Here is a 17,795-nt window from a genome sequence, read left to right as displayed (position 1 = left end):
TTGTTTTGTAATTTTTACCTTATATATTTGTTTGTTTCTGATTAGACTGAATTTATTACAGGAAGAGGTTGGCTGCTTGTTAACTTTGGACTTGGAAATGTGCTGTATGCCCCCCTCCCCCCAAAACAGTAATAATGGATGTTGATTATCTGTAAGTAATTATCATTCATTTAGGGAGCTTTATTTTAGAATCTCTATGCGAATCCTGTGACATACTTTAAATTAAAAGGATATATTATATATACTGTTTTAATTAAAAAGTATAAAATTGAGTTTTGCTTTAATTTTTGTCAAAAGAAAAAACCTAGTAATGGTTAAATTTTAGATACATTTTCTTTGTTATTATGAAGTATTTGGCTATGAATAATACATTGCAGTAGGATTTTTTTGAACCATATTCCAGTTTTAGAAAGATTGTACTTATCTTTAGGAAAGGTTCGGAATTAGGCACTCATCCATTTTTGCTCTTCTTTCCCTGGTCTTGTTTTGTTAGTTGTATTAATATTTCTACCTGGTTGGAATTTATAATAGTTGCATTATTTTTGACTCACTTTTAAGAGTTTTGACCATTCTTTCTTGATTTCTGAATTTATTTTAATTGTTTGGATTTATTGTTAAACAGGATTTATCGTCTTTTTGATCTCGTTTTTTTTTTTCCCCCAATGTGTTGGTAGCATCAAAATATGGGGCATTTCCTTTATTTTATCAAGTTGAGTTTTCTTTCACACTGCTCTCTCTACCTGGATTTTTGCATACTTGCATACCTATGTAGTTTTTTTTTTTTTTTAAGTTTTTATTTTTTCTTCCCTTTTATTTGGTCTCCCCTTTCTTAAATACTCATAGCTCTGCAGGTTTGATACAGTCTTTTCTGATTACATTTTACATATGCTATTTGGTGCCTTGTTTATTTCTCTAGCTTCAGTTACCATGGATATCTGTGGTTCTTAATATAGTGTGTTTTTACCGTTAGATGGGGAACCAGTTTAAAGTGGAAATTCCTGAGCACCATTCTCAGAGATTCTGATTTCTCCTCTCTTTCTCCTAAATCTAGGTTCAGTACCCTAGTTAAGTCCATAGCATTTATCCTACCTATTGTTATTGTTTGTTTAGTTATCTTTCTTGCCTGCTGGACTTTATAAGCTCAGCAAATGCAGAAATCTGGTTTATATCCTTCCCCAATGTATTCCTAACTGCTGGAATGGTGTCTGGCTATAGTGGGCACTTAATAAATATTTGTTAAATTGAAGATTCCGTGCTATTTATTGGCCATATATTTTGCTGAGCACTGAAGAAAGCCATCAGTGAACAATTAGATAGCTAACTATGTGAATTCTTTGTTTTGTTTGGAAAGCCATAAGAATTTTACAGCCTTACTGTAGAGTTTTTGGAAATTAGCTCAATAACTTTGACTTCTGATGATTAACATTTGACATATAGAGGTATATTGCAGGGAAATTGCAGATTCGGTTCCAGGCCGCTACAGTAAAATGAATATACAAATATAGCAAATCACATGAATTCTTGGGCTTCGTAGTGCATATCATAGTTGTATTTACACTGTAGTGTAGTCTGTTAACTGTAGAAGAGCATTGTGTCTTTAAGAAATTGTATATACCTTAATTAAAAAATAAATTTATTGCTCAGAAATGCTAACTGTCGTGAGCCTTCAATGGGTCATAGTATTTTTGCAATATTAACATCAAAAATAACTAATTATAGACTATCAGAACAAATAATAATGGGAAAATTGTAAATATTGGGAGAACTACTGGTGCGTGACACAGAGACACAGAGTGAGAAAGGCAGCACTGACAGACATGCCTGACAGGAGCCGCAGGCCTTCAGTGTGTTAAAAATATGTGTGGCATCTGCAGTGGGAAAAAATTCAGTGTCTTTGAAGCACAATAGAACAAGGTATGTCTGTGTTCTTCCAGAGTCTTGAATATCAATTGCAAGAGTTCAATCATATTATACATACTCCTTTGTAACCTATTGTTGTTGCTGTTAATTTAATTGAATAAAATAGTATGTAAGAGCTTTTATTACTTCCCCTGAAACTATTTTCTTACTGGTATATATCCATTGATTAAACACCTTTAGGTCAGTGTGTGATCATGTCTGATAAAGGTATTCAACAAAGAAAACAGGTACTTGTAGCGGTGTTTTATCTCCAGCACTCAGACAGTAATGAAACCTAGCAAAAGATTTTCTATAAAAAGTTTTCTTTAACTCATCTCTGCTCACATGCTGACTTTTCCTTTATTAATGCTGTGCTGCTTTTAAATTGCTTACTGTTTTCCTTTATCTGCTTATCTTACTTTCCTAAGTATATTATAGATATCCTGAGAACAGTACTCCATGATTGTTTTAGTCCGTTAAGAAAAATTTATTAAGTAGCACTGTTACTTAAGTATTAAGTATTGTGGGGTATATAAGACAATTTCTGTTCTTAAAGTATAATAATCTAGTTGTGAGAATACATGGAAAGTGGTAAAGGCAGCATGTCTCATATAGTACTTAGTACAGTTTTATGTACGTGTACACACAGTAGTCCATAGACACCTTCTCATTCAGGAGAGATTAGCATTTTATTTTGATTCATTCTACATGTATTATGTACTTGCTATATGACAGGCAGTGTGCGTAAAGGAATCAAAAAGAATATACTCTCTGGTGCTGGTCTTTGTATCCATCAAAATGAATGGCTCAATGCTTTATGTGTAGTAGGCAGTCAATGAAAGTTATGTGTCAAAGAATAATCCCAAACTTTAACATTTTATATTCTTTCTTCCTTTGTGGCACTAGTGGTAAAGAACTCACCTGCCTATGCAGGAGACATAAGAGACGTGGGTGCACTCCCTGGGTTGGGAAAATCCCCTGGAGAAGGGCATGGCAACCAACTCCAGTATTCTTGCCTGAAGAATCCCATGAACAGAAGAGCCTGGTGGGTTACAGTCCATAGGGTCCACAAAGAGTCTGGACGTGACTGAAGTGATTTAGCACAGCATAGACAAGGATTCTAAACTCTAGAAGTAATATTCTTCCCTTATTAAGTCCTCTAATGAAAGTCTTTGGCATCTAAAGATCTAAGTTTAGCATAGTACTTTATAGATCTTTGTCAATAAAGGAAACAACACCTATGGAATAAGAGTACATACAGGGTGTGTTTCAATCTTTGAATAAGTATGGTTCCAAGTTTTGGCACTCTCATTCAGATGCTTAGTGTAATACTTGTTGGGTGAAGTATGAATGAATGTTTAAGCAGTGCTTGGATTATAGTCAGCCCTCCTCTACATCCAAAGATTTAACCAACCAGGGTTGAAAATAGTTCACAGAAAAATTCCACAAAGTTCCAAAAAATTGAAAGTTGAAATTGCCGCAAGCTTTCACCTATTTATGTAGCATTTACATTGTATTTACAACCATTTACATTGTATTAGGTATTTTAAGTAGCCTAGAGATGATTTAAAGTATACAGGAGGATGTGCACAGGTTATAATCAAATACTACCCTGATTTTATATTAGGGACTTGAGCATCTGCAGATTTTGGTACCTGCAGGGGGTTCTGGAACCAGTCGCCCACAAATACCAATGGGTGACTATATTTGCCCTAGAAAAATTTTTGTCTTGTGGGAGGAGAGGTCTCAAAAAAAATTGTTCATTTTTGTTATAGTCCCTTTGCCTTGTCCAGTTCATTGAATCCACAAATATAAATTGGATCTTCTCCTTGTCAGGCGTTGTGTCTCCTATGGATATTGTATATACGTAAGTCTGAATTTTTCTTAATTCAAATAAAAATTTCCCATGGTTTAGCCATTGTGTCTAATATGTTTTGAATTTATTCTTTCATTTTATAATTTGAATGTTATTTATGATTAGACTAGGCCTTTACTTTTACACCTATATCCTATCTGCTTATATAATAAGAAAGGCCAAAAAGTCATTTAACTAAAATGCAGTGCTGAACTTACTTTCATAATTAAATATAATAATTGAACTACCCCAGTGTTCATTGCAGCAATAGTTACAGTAGCCAGGACATGGAAGCAACTTAGATGTTCATTGACAGATGGATAAAGAGGATGTGGTACATATATACAATGGAAAATTACTCAGCCATGAAGAAGAATGAATTTGAATCAGTTATAGTGAGGTAGATGAACTACAGAGTGAAGTGAGAAAGAGAAAAACAAGTATTGTTTATTAATGCATATACATGGAGTCTAGAAAAATGGTACTGATGGACCTAGTAGAGAACGGACTGGGGAAGATGGGGGTGAGAAAATAGCACTGACATACAGATACTGTCATGTGTAAATAGTGGGAAGTTGCTGTATAACATACGGAGCCCAGCCTAGCACTCTGTGATGACCTGAAGAGTGGGATGGTGAGGGGAGGGAGGCTCAAGAGGAGGGGATGTATATATAGTACTATGACTGGTGTTGTATGGCAGAAACCAACACAACATTGTAAAGCAGTTTTCTACCAATTAAAAAAAGTAAAGAATTAATCTTATTAGTTAAAAAATATGTAATAGGTGATCTCCTAAGATTGTATATGCTCATTTATTTGTCAGTCTCAATGCAAGACCAAGGTATTTATTTTTTATTGTTAAGGGAGTACTGCTTGGAGCTCTTCATTGTTTTTCTTGTATAAACTACATCTGTAATTCCTCCTTTGATATGTCCAAATTCATTTCCTTTAAAATAGAACAAAAGTTTGTTTGGGTGTCTCCAATTTACTTCCTCTTTATGAACACTCACTGATTTCTATATCACCCTGAATGCTTAGGCCTTGGACTATTTCCTGGTATATCTACAAATTTCTGTTCCCACAAGTTGAGCAGAACTAAGTTTTCCTTACTAAGAGCCATAAAGAGTTACTTCAAGGAAGTGGAAACTGTTTTAGAGGACTTCTGTATTCAGGTTAATTTGTCTTTTGCCTATCAGTAATTATGTCACTAATGATTAGATGCAAACTGTATTCACTTTATCTAATTATTATAATTATATATTTTTACTCAAGTTGTTGTAATTACATTTATACAACCAAATCATTTCCTTTGTTTTACCCTCCTGCACTGTATGTAAGTTGTTGGAAGGAGGTTTGAAATCCCTAAAATTTTCTTAGTGAATCTTTTAAAATTTAATCATCTTCATAGAAATATTGGTGGATAGGACTTTTACCAAAAGTGGTACTTTGTAGTATAACATGTCAGAATTTATTTCAAATGCCTCTAATTTTGTAATTGTGATTTTACTTAATTGAATTACAGAGTTGCTAAATACATTTGTTTTTATCTCTTCTAGAAATGAAATGCAGTGATTTTCACCTCCCATGCCTAACCCATACATAATCTGTCTTTAAGGCATGGATTCTGTCTTCTTAGAGCCAATTTTGTGCAGCTATTTATAATTATATCATTTGTTATTAGGTGTTTCAACTTTTTCCTAAAAATGAGTGGGAAACAAAGTTGTCCTTGTGCTAACTTGCTGAAAAAAATAAGTAGGCCCTCTTTTCAATAAAAACAGATGTTTTATGTACTTGGAACTAGTTTCTTGAAATAGATTATAGCTCAAGTTGACAAAGCTGCCTGTACCCAGAATTAAATGACAAAAGTGTCTTCACACAATCATCTGTTACTGATAATAGCTTGGGATATGTAGAAAAACTTCAGATAAATCACATCAGATAAGATTTTAGAAGTACAGTTGAGTCACTCTCTTTCTTTCCATGTATGACTTAATATACTGACCATATTTAGTCAACTGTTTAAAGTCAGCAAGTCCTGTATCTCTTAATGTGCTGCATGTGTTAGCTTTTGATTTTCTTAGCAACAATATTTTTATGGGCATGCCTGCCAGTTTCTTGTGTATGCTTTGTAAATGTTCAGGAGAACACTGAACAATTTACACCACAATCTTGAGATTCATTTATAATATATGTCTTATGACAGTGTTTTAGCATTTAATTTATATTTAAACGTTTCAAAAACATGTAAAGAAAGGCAAAAGCGGATTTAATATTAACAGCTTTAGGTATTTTTGTTGATGTTTCTTACATTATACTGACCTTAAAACAAACATTTAAAATCAAAATCAGCAACATTTCATTTAGAGAAATAACTTTATATATTTTTTCAAAGAGCTAGGGTAGTCACCTTTTTCAAATGGAGAAACTTTAAAAATTAGTCATTTGTTCTGAGACTCTTTTATCTTCAATGTCAAAGAATTACTCATAAGATGGCAAATAAGACCCTGTTCTGGATCCTGCCTTTATGTTACACATATGCCCCATACGTCACTTTGTTACTGGATCGTAGGTTAAACTCATGTGTAGAGCCTCCTCCAGGAAATATTCCATGATGACAACCATTCTTCCTTTTCTTAGCTTTCATAATAAATACACAGCCATATATTTATTCCTTTTTAAATTATTATTTACTTGTGTATTTGAATGCCGTACTACATCGTGAGCTTCTTGAGAATGCTCTTTAACTGACTGATTAAAATAACACAAATATCTTTGTCTTCCAGGCAGAATATAATGATTATAATTTAATCTTAACCTTTCTTTTAACTATTTTCATAGAAATCACAGCTCTACATTCTCTCCCTGAGTGATTTCAAGTTCCATTATTTTAATTATTACCTTAATGCAGGTAATTCCCAAATTATATTTTCATCCCACATTTGTTTCTAAGCTCTAGATTTCCATATCCAGTTGGCCCCTGGAAATGCATGATTAGAAATTCAGCATATCCAAAGTTAAGATCATCTTTCTTTCTTCAACTTGTTTTTCAAACCTGTGGTGTTTATTTTCATGAATGACCTCCTCCTGTTCCTCACCCTTCGTATCTAATCTTTAATTAAGCGTTGTACATTTTGTCCTAAATTTCTCTTTTAATATATATTCATTCTGAATAACTGTTGCTTAGGTCAGGCTCTTCCCTCTTCATACTGTTCCCAGTAATCTTCCTGAAATACTAATCTGATCATGTTAACCCTCTGCTTGTAAACTCTGAATAGCTTTTTCAGACATCATCTTCCTGAAACTCGACAGTGTTTTCGTCTACTTGCCCCTCCTGCCTGAATTGAGCCCCTATTACTGATATAAATATTTCAGGTTTTCTTGATGAGTAGAACAGAAAGCAGATCAAAAGCTACCTCTAACATCAGATCCTGTCATCTTTGCCTTAGTGTTACGATCTTTTACCTGCAATCTTTTACCACCTAGACCTTTTAGCACCTAGCCTTACTCTGTTTTATAATTTACAGATACTGTATACCGTTTGCATGACTTGCTGTTCTATTATTCCATGCATTTTTTAAAATCATAGTGCATTTACTCAGTGATGTTCTAGTTGAACAACTCTTATGCAATCTTCAAAATCTTGCTCAAATGTATATTCTTATGAGATCTATATGGACCATCTTAATCACAAGATCTCTTTATGTTCCCGAGGATATTTTAGTACTTCCTTACCCACTGCTATTATGCCCTTTTGTAACCGTTGCTCATGAACTAGCATTCTATACTAATGTGATCTTTTCTATTCTTTTGGCATTGGCATATGTACTTTTTAGCATGTATAATTTGAAGAGTAACCAGATACTTAAAAAGAATATGTGAGAATTTGGGCGGCAGGGAGAACTCATAATATTTACAGGGTTATCAGTTAAAAAACAGATTGCATTTGATACTTAGAACCTCAGGAGGCAGGAGATAGATAAAGGAAGACATGTTTTAATGTGTACAATTTATTTTTTTATATTATTTATTTTTTAAATTTTTTAATTGAAGGATAATTGCTTTACAGAATTTTGTTGTTTTCTGTCAGACATCAACTTGATAGCATGTACAATTAAGATAAATGAAATGTTTTATACTGAAGATAATGCACAGTAGGTTTTTAATACATGCTAGTTCTTTTTTATTTTTTATTAACTTTTAAAATTGAAGTATAATTTACGTATAATGTATACAGCATATAATTCAGTGAATTTTTACATTTGTACATGCCTATATAAAAATCAGAAGGCTGGGGAACATTTTCAGTCTTCCCAAAAGCTCCCTTATGCTCCTTCCATTATTTCCCCACAGAGTTAACCATGATTCTGAGCTTTATAACTGGAGATTAGTTTTGCCTGGAAATTCAGTTTGTATCCTTTGTGTCTGCCTTTTTTCACTCACTTATATGTCTGAGAGGATTACATATGTTGTTGAAGGTAGCATTAGTTTGTTCTTTTTTCATTGATGTATAGGATTCTGTTACATGAGTAGAATCTCCCTGTATACACATACATCCCACCCCATTTATTTAACAGTACTATAACTTGAGTAGATACTGTCAAATGGTTTTCTAAAGAGGTTATATAAATTTTACACTTTTACCAGCAGTTTGATATTTCTCCATATTACAACACAATAGATTTAATATTTTTAAGAACCAAGGCTTAGATTTTCTTTTTATGTAAGCATTGCCTATTATACGCATTTTGAAAATAAAGAAAAATTTAAAAGATAAAAATTATTCATAGTCTCACAACCAGTGATAAGGACTATTAATTTTATTATATATTCTTCTAATCCTTTGTGTACTTTTTAAGTAAAATTATAATCAGGCAAACTGTTTTACGTCTTTTTAAAGAAACTTACATGTTGTGAGCATTTCCCATATCTCTTTACTGTAATGTCTTATTTGAAGTTTTCTCCAAAAAACAATCATATTTGTATTAAACACACTTGTCAGGTAGGGTTCTATATTTTTATAGCAGTGATAAACATCAGAAGACTGTTTTGGCGCCAACAGGAATTGAGAGGTTGAAAGAGAGTAGAATTTAGTATCTTTTCCCAAGGAAAATTAATGAATAAACTTATAAATAGGTCTATATTATTTAAGTCACTGTGAGTCATTAGCTATCTCAAATAACATTTTATAAACTACTTCCTAATGCAGTAAAATTTGGATGTTTCTTCTCTTGTTATCAGACAGCTGCGGTCCTCACATTCTTCTATCCTTTAACCACTGCTCCGTGAAAAACACAATTTTTTTCCCAAGTAGTGTATTCTCAAACTTTATATGAATGTTGCTTATATACTCATTTACCATTTGCTGTATGTACTATTTGGGCACTTTGGAATCGTGCCATCTTGTTCCAAACGGAAGAATCATGAATATATAAGAATGTAAACATGTCAGGGAATTTTAGAGATATATAACCCATCAAATTCTTTCCTCCACCTGAAAGACAAAGCCCTAAAAGATTAAATTACTTGTTCCCAGCTACAGTATTTGTGGCAGAGCCAGAACTGGAGCCTACATCCAACACCTGTCAGAATTTTCCTGCTTCAGGTGTGAAGTACTTTGTCCTTAGTGCTTTTCTTGATACCAGCTTTGTATTTTTCCCCCAAGGAAGAAGCTACTAAAAGTATTTTTCTTTGTTTCTGTGATAGGTGAAGGAAAATTGTTTTACTTATACAGCAAACACTTATTAAGTGCCTGTGCTTAGTCGCTCAGTCGTGTCTGACTCTATGTAACGCCATGGACTGTAGCCCACCAGGCTCCTCTGTCCATGGGGATTCTCCAAGACAAGAATACTGGAGTGGATTACCATGCCCTTCTCCTAGGGATCTTCCCAACCCAGGAATTGAACCTAGGTCTCCTGGATTGCAGGTGGATTCTTTACTAGCTAAGCTACCAGGAAAGCCCTATTTAGTGCCTAGAATGTATGATATCCTGTTTCAGAAACTGCAAATAGATGAGAAATAGTTGATGAAATAGGAACATCTGTCAACATGGTGTTAAGTGTGGAAGGAGCTTATTTTTGGGAATCTGAACATCTGTGATAGAATTTCAGCTCTATCATTTCCCATCTCTGTGGCTTATTCAACCTACTTAGTTAATCTTTTTGAATCTTAGCTTTCTTGTTCATTTATTCCTTTATGGAGCCCTTACCACATGCAGAGAACAATATAAAGAGCTGGGGATACAGCATTATGAAGGACTTCAAAGAAACTTGTTTCTGTGGTTTGTATATATTACTATTTACAATTTGTTGTTGTTTAGTCGCTAAGTCGTGTCTGACTCTTTTGCGACCCCATGGACTGTTGCCCATCAGGCCCCTCTGTCCATGGAATTCTCCAGGCAAGAATACTGGAGTGGGTTGCCTTTCTTTCTCTAGGGGCTCTTCCCAACCCAGGGATTGAACCCACGTCTCCTGCATTGACAGGCAGATTCTTTACCACTGAGCCACCAGGGAATGTTAAAATGGAGGAATTTATGTATTTATTAATTCATTTTAAATGAGTAAAAGCAGTGCCTTACCTCTGTTAAATAAATGACATTTTTAAAGTAACTAATTAGTTTACTCCTGAAAACTTGAATTTATCATTAGTAATAAATACTTAGTTGTTTTGACAGACCTACTTTGCTCATTTTCAAGAAAGTTTCTGCCACAGCCCAAGCTAGACTAACTATAATTTGTCATTTAAGTAAAAATAATATTCCATTGTAGCCTGTATGGGGGAAAAATCTGAAAAAGAGTGACTGTATGTATAACAGATTCACTTTTCTGTATACCTGAAATGAACACAACATTGTAAATATACCCCAATAAAATTATTTTAGAAAATGATATTCTGTGGAAAAAGTGGCTAGATCAGCTTGCAAATTATACAAGTATTTTTCTTCAGGGCAGTCATTATACTTGGAAGAAATCTTGATGCATGCTTCCTATCTTGTTTCACAAAATATTTAAAAGATGTATATTTGAGTCAAAATTTAATATGATTTATAGTTTTTACTGCATTGTCATGGACATTCATAAGTAAACATGGCTTGTGGGAGAAAATGAACCTGTGAGTGTATAGCTATGAATACAATGACAGTAGAGTGCTGTGCTTTCTTTTTTCTCCCACTGCCTTGGTTTGTGCTGAGACACAAGAATGTTTGTAACTAACACTTTTGCACCATCAACATAGTGTAAAGGGGAAATGCCATCTTAGTATTATTATGAAAATAGTTTTGATCTTGTCAACCCTCTGAAAGGATCCCTCTTCCCTAAACAGATCACATTTCGGGGACCACTGCTATAGAGTGTATTATTGGTACTTAATTATAATGTTTTGATTGTTTTCATGTTGGCATGTACTTGTTTCTGGCATGGGGTTGGCATAAGACGTCTAGTCTCATACAGTATTGTTCTGTGTATCTAAACAAGTACTATTAAAAATTAGTTAGTACCGTTTACCTGCTGGATAGCAATACAATCAAGATAGCAGCAGACTGCCTTTTAGAAAGTATTTGTTATGAAAGCTCCAGGATAGGAATTTTATTCTGTTGATGTGTTATTGGGAATATTGATTCAAAGTTTTTCTGATCCTGCTTTCTGTTCTGTTTTTAGGCTTGCATTGATGACAATGTTGATATGGTGAAGTTTCTGGTAGAAAATGGAGCAAATATTAATCAACCTGATAATGAAGGCTGGATACCTCTGCATGCAGCTGCTTCCTGTGGATATCTTGATATTGCAGAGTAAGCTAGTGCTGTGTTTATTTGCATCCAAACACTATTTTAGAGACTTGAGATTTTATAGAAATTGTTATTATAGATAAATGAGAAAACTGTTATATTGCCTTACTTGATAAAAATTATTCTTCCCAGGAAAGAGAATAAGTGGATTGTGGGAATCCAAATGTTGTCTCTTGGTGTGAGGTCATCTTCTTGTCTCCCTCCTGTCTTTGACTTTGATACTTTTAACTGATATGAGTAATTCTCTTGAGTACCTGTAGAGTATTGTCAGATGACTCAAGGTTAATATTAGGTTGGTGCAAAAGTAATTGCAGGTTTGCATTGTTGAATTTTGCTCTTTAATATTGGAAGTGAAATGAAATGAAGTGAAGTCGCTCAGTCGTGTCTGACTCTTTGCGACCCCATGGACTGTAGCTTACCAGGCTCCTCCGTCCATGGGATTCTCCAGGCAAGAGTACTGGAGTGGGTTGCCATTTCCTTCTCCAGGGGATCTTTCCAACCCAGGGATCGAACCTGGGTCTCCTGCATTGAAGGCAGATGCTTTAATCTCTGAGCCACCAGGGAAGCCCTTAATATGGAATACATTCTTAAATAAATGTGGTTGTTATACATCATTTTAATGCACATTTCTTGCTATATGTTTTTTTGCTAGTGACTTATTACTGGCTATTTATTTTATATTTATTTTAGATTAGGGAAATTATGTTAGACAAAAAGCAAATTTGAGCAATTTCTCTTTGGAACTTTGTGTTGTTCCAAATGCATTGTAAAACAGTGGAGACAACTCACAGCATCAGCAACGCATTTGTCCCAGGAACTGCTAACCAATGTACAATTCAGTGGTGGTTCAAGAAGTTTTGCAAAGGAGATAATAGCCTTGAAGATAAAGAGTGCGGCGGCTGGTCATTGGAAGCTGACAACAACCAATTCGAGATCAATCACCGAAGCTGATCCTCTTACAACTACACAAAAAGTTGCTGAAGAATTCAGCATCAACCATTCTACAGTAATTTGGCATTTGAAGCAAATTCATTTCAGTTTAGTCGCTCAGTTGTGTCCAACTCTTTGCGACCCTGTGGACTGCAGCACGCCAGGCTTCTCTGTCCATCACCAGCTCCCGGAGCTTGCTCAAACTCATGTCCATCGAGTCAATGATGCCATCCAACCATCTTATCCCCTGTCATCCCCTTCTCCTCCTGCCTTCAATCTTTCCCAGCATCAGGGTCTTCTCCAATGAGTCAGTTCTTCACATCAGGTGACCAGAGTATTAGAGCTTCAGCTTAAAGCAAAGTGGAAAGGCGAAAAAGCTCAGTAAGCAGGTGCCTCATGAGCCGAACGCAAATGAAAAAAACTGTCATAATCCCCTACCATTGCAGCAAAAAAGAATAAAATACTTAGAAATAAACCTACCTAAGGAGACAGAAGAGCTGTGTACAGAAAACTTTAAGACACTAATGAAAGAAATCAAAGATGACATAAACAGAGAGATATTCCATGCTTCTGTGTTGGAAGAATCAATATTGTGAACATGGCTATACTATCAAATTCTATCTGCAAATTTATTGTTATCCCTATCAAATTACCAATGGCATTTTTCACACCACTAGAACAAAAAATCTCACAATTCATATGGAAACACAGAAGACCCCAAACAGCCAAAGGAATCTTGAGAAAGGAGAATGGAGCTGGAGGAATCAACCTTTCTGATTCTAGACTGTACTACAAAGCTACAGTCATCAAGACACTATGGTACTGGCACAAAAACAGAAATATAGACCAATGGAACAAGATAGAAAGCCCAGAGATAAACCCACACCGCTATGGGTACCTTACCTTGGCAAAAGAGGCAAGAATATACAATGGGACAAAGATAAACTCTTCAGTCAGTGGTGCTGGGAAAACTGGACAGCTACGTGTAGAAGAATGCAATACACAAAGATAAACTCAAGATGGAATAAAGACCTAAATGTAAGACCAGAAACTGTAAAACTCTTAGAGGAAAACAGTCTATGACATAAATCACAGCAAGATCTTCTATGACCCACTTCCTAGAGTAATGGAAATAAAAACAAAAATAAACAAGTGGGACCTAATTAAACTTAAAAGCTTTTGCACAGCAAAGGCAACTACAAAGTAAAAAGACAGCCCTCTGAATGGGAGAAAATAATAGCAAATGAAACAACTGACAAAAGGATTACTTTCCAGAATATACAAGCAGCTCATACAATTCAGTACCAGAAAAACAAACAGTCAAATCAAAAAGTGGGCAAAAGATTTAAACAGACATTTCTCCAAAGAAGACATGCAGATGGCTAATAAACACATGAAAAGTTGCTCAACATCGCTCATTATTAGAGAAATGCAAATCAAAACTGTAATGAGATACCACCTCATACCAGTCAAAATGGCCATCATCAAAAAAATCTACAAACAGTAAATGCTGGAGAGGGTATGGAGAAAAGGGAATACTCTTGCACTGTTGGTGGGAATGTAAATTGATACAGCCACTATGGAGATGAGTATGGAGATTCTTTTAAAAAACCAGGAATAAAACTAGCATATGGCACAATAATCCCAGTGTTGTTGTTGTTGTTCAGTTGCTAAATCATGTCTTAATCTCTGCAACCCCATGGACTGCAGCACGCCAGGCTTCCCTGTCCCTCACTATCTCCTGGAGTTTGCTCAAGGTCATGTCCATTGAATTGGTGATGCCATCTAACCATCTCATCCTCTGTCACCCTCTTCTCCTTCTGCCTTCAGTCTTTCCTGGCATCAGGGTCTTTTCCAGTGAATTGGCTCTTTGCATCAGGTCATCAAAGTATTGGGGCTTCAGCTTCCATATCAGTCCTTCCAGTGAATATTCAGGGTTTATTTCCTTTAGGATTGGCTGGTTTGATCTCCTTGCTCTACAAGGGACCCTCAAGAGTCTGTGGGTACACATATATAATGTATACAATGGAATATTATGCAGCCATAAAAAGGAACACATCTGAGTCTGTGCTAATGAGGTGGATGAAGCTAGAGCCTATTACACAGAGTGAGGTAAGTCAGAAAGAGAAAAGCAAATATTGTTTATTAACGCATATATCTGGAATCTAGAAAGATGGTACTAATGAACGTATTTGCAGGGCAGCAATGGAGATGAAGACATAGAGAACAGACTTATGGACATGGGGTAGGAGAGGAGGGGAAAAAAGAGGGTGAGATGAATGGAGACAGTAGTATGGAAACACTAACATATGTAAAATAGATAGCCAGTGGGGATTTGCTGTATGACTCAGGAAACTCAAACCAGGACTCTGTGACAACCTGCAGGGTGGGATGGGGTGGGAGGTGAGAATGAAGTTCAAGAGGGAGGAAACATGTATACCTATGGCTGATTCATGTTGATGTATGGCAGAAAGCAATACAATGTTATAATTATCCTTCAATTAAAAATAAATAATGTTTTTAAAAATCGTTATATTGAAGTGTTATCTTCTCTTACTCTACTCAACAACAATGAACTATTTCTCAGATTGTGATGTTTGATGAAAAGTGGATTTTATATAACAACCAGCTTAGTGGTTGTACTGAGAAGAAGCTCCAGAGCCCTTCCCAAAGTCAAACTTGCACCCGAAAAAGGTCACAGTCACTGTTGAGTGGTCTGCTGCCCATCTGATCCACTAATCTTTCTGTATCCTGGCGAAACCATTACATCTGAGAAATATGCTCAGCAAATTGATGATATGTACTGAAAACTACACTGCCTACAGCCAGCACTGGTCAATAAAATGGGCACAATTCTTCTCCAGGACAACACCCAACCACACTTTTCACACCAGTGCTTCAAAAGTTGAAGGAATTGGGCTATGAAGTTTGCCTCATCTGCCATATTCACCTGACCTCTTGCCAACCAACTACCACTTTTCAAGCATCTTGACAACTTTTTGCAGGGAAAACGCTTCCACAACCAGCAAGAAGCAGAAAATGCTTTCCAAGAGTTTGTCAAATTGCAAATCATGCATTTTTATGCTATAGAAATAAATTTGTTTCTCACTGGCAAAAATATGTTGATTGTAGTTGTTCCGATTTTGATTAATAAAGATGTGTTTGAGTCTAGGTATAATAATTTAAAATTCACAGTCCAAAACCACAATTATTTTTCACTAGCCTTAATATTTAACAATCTAGTCTATCCCTATTGTTAATTGTTAGGGGAAATTAACAATAGTTCTGAATTATGTTGCTTTGCTAAAAAGAGTATGATACATAGTTCTCCAGTTATTCAGTGTATTTATGCTTAGTTTTTATTGTTTTCTAAAAATACCAAAAATAGTCATTGTATTCATCAGTTCAGTTCAGTCTCTCAGTCATGTCTGACTCTTTGCAGCCCCATGGACTGCAGCGTGCCAGGCTTCCCTGTCTATCACCAACTCCTGGAGCTTGCTTAAACTCATGTCCTTCAAGTTGGTGATGCCATCCAACCATCTCATCCTCTGATGTCCCCTTTTCCTGCCTTCAGTCTTTCCGAGCATCAGGGTCTTTTCCAGTGAGTCAGTTCTTCTCATCAGGTGGCTAAAGTATTAGAGTTTCAGCTTCAGCATGAGTCCTTCCAGTGAATATCCTAAAAGTTGATTTCCTTTAGGATAGACTAGTTTGATCTCCTTGCAGTCCAAGGGACTCTATCTGCTCACATCAAAGCTTATCAACTAATAAGTATTGAATATGATAGTATTACTCTCAGAGTCCAACTTTCTCATCCATACATGACTACTGGAAAAACCATTGCCTTGACTAGATGGACCTTTGTTGGCAAAGTAATGTCTCTGCTTTTTCCAGTAGTCATGTATGGATGTGAGAGTTGGACTATAAAGAAAGCTGAGCACCAAAGAATTGATGCTTTTGAACTGTGGTGTTGGAGAATACTCTTGAGAGTCCCTTGGACTGCAAGGAGCTCCAACCAGTCCATCCTAAAGGAGATCAGTCCTGGGTGTTCTTCGGAAGGAATGATGCTAAAGCTGAAACTCCAATACTTTGGCCACCTGATGAGAAGAACTGACTCATTTGAAAAGACCCTGATGTTGGAAAAGATTGAAGGTGACAGGAGAAGGGGACGACAGAGGAGGAGATGGTTGGATGGCATCAGTGACTCAATGGACATGAATTTGGGTAAACTCCAGGAGTTGGTGATGGACAGGGAAGCCTGGCCTGTTGCAGTCCAGGGGGTCTCAAAGAGTCGGACACGACTGAGCGACTGAACTGAACTGATTGACTGATTCTGGGAGTCTCTCTTAGTAATTCTTCATATTTTTCTTTCTTCGTTCATTTCATGTACGTGTATACCCCAGCCCATTCTCCCACCCTCCATCTCCTCAGCCATGTGTATTGGAGATATATTATAGCGGTTGAAGGGAAAGGTAATGTTTGGTGAAATGAAAAGTGCTTTAGGAGTTTTTGAGGTTTTTTTGTGTTTTATTAAGCTATTTGAGTTTTATTACTGACTCTAATACTGACTGCACAACATCTTTTGACAATTTGTTTCCTCTTTCTGGGCTTTGATTTCTTTATGTGTAAAATGAAGGGGTCTCCCTGCCATTGTAAAACAGTAGTGGTTATTCATAATTGTAATCATGATTTTTAAGTTTTTTATTCCTTTCTATTTTCATGCTCAAGAAAAGGCTTGGATTTTTATCTTCATGAAGAAAAATAGCTAATGTGTATTTATCTTCAGCTGTCCTTAAATATTTGGTATGTAGGCTCTGGAGTCAACTAATGTGAATTATGAAGGCTTCCTCAACCAGTCTCTAAGGGTATGACCTTGAGCAAGTTGCTTAGTGTTTACAGTTTTCTCCTCTATAGAAAGGGATTAATATTTTCTAGGTTTGTTGTGAGGGTTAACTGATGTAACCCACCAAGCAGAGTTCCTGGCACATAGTTCCTGGAATATTCCATATGTATTAACTTTTGACCATTATCTTATTTATCTTTTCTGGGAAAATGAAAACTCAATTTCTTTCTTCATATGTTTAATCCTTGTATTTTGTTTTTTAATTCTGAGTTTGAAAAGACAATAATAATTTTTCTGAATAATTTCCTCTTGTAGACTTGGCTAGTATCCCATTGTGTCAGTTGGGATGATTTTAGATCCAGGTAATCCTCAGACACGACTGAGCGACTGAACAATAATAAATCGTATCAAACTTAAACTGACCTAAAGAGGAAGGGCACTAGTTGTGTATGATAATGCATTAGAGACAGTAGGACAGAGAATGTGAGGCC

General features: G+C 35.7%; 1 protein-coding gene across 6 annotated transcripts in view; it reads left to right on the top strand.

The window, feature by feature from the left end:
• Positions 1–17,795, top strand: part of PPP1R12A (protein phosphatase 1 regulatory subunit 12A) — a 168,364-nt gene that overhangs the window by 51,297 nt on the left and 99,272 nt on the right. For all 6 annotated transcript variants that reach the window (XR_009494419.1, XM_024991984.2, XM_024991985.2 and 3 more), the window contains exon 2: positions 11,407–11,537. Coding sequence is in view for 5 of the 6 variants with exons in the window: in XM_024991984.2 (XP_024847752.1) it covers positions 11,407–11,537 (131 nt within the window). In the remaining variant the exon portion in view is untranslated. The remainder of the gene's footprint in view (positions 1–11,406; positions 11,538–17,795) is intronic.

The sequence above is a fragment of the Bos taurus genome, chromosome 5 (assembly GCF_002263795.3).
Source record: "Bos taurus isolate L1 Dominette 01449 registration number 42190680 breed Hereford chromosome 5, ARS-UCD2.0, whole genome shotgun sequence".
Lineage (NCBI taxonomy): Eukaryota > Metazoa > Chordata > Mammalia > Artiodactyla > Bovidae > Bos > Bos taurus.
Note: the sequence above shows the minus strand (reverse complement) of the source record. Positions and strands in the feature narration are given on the sequence as shown.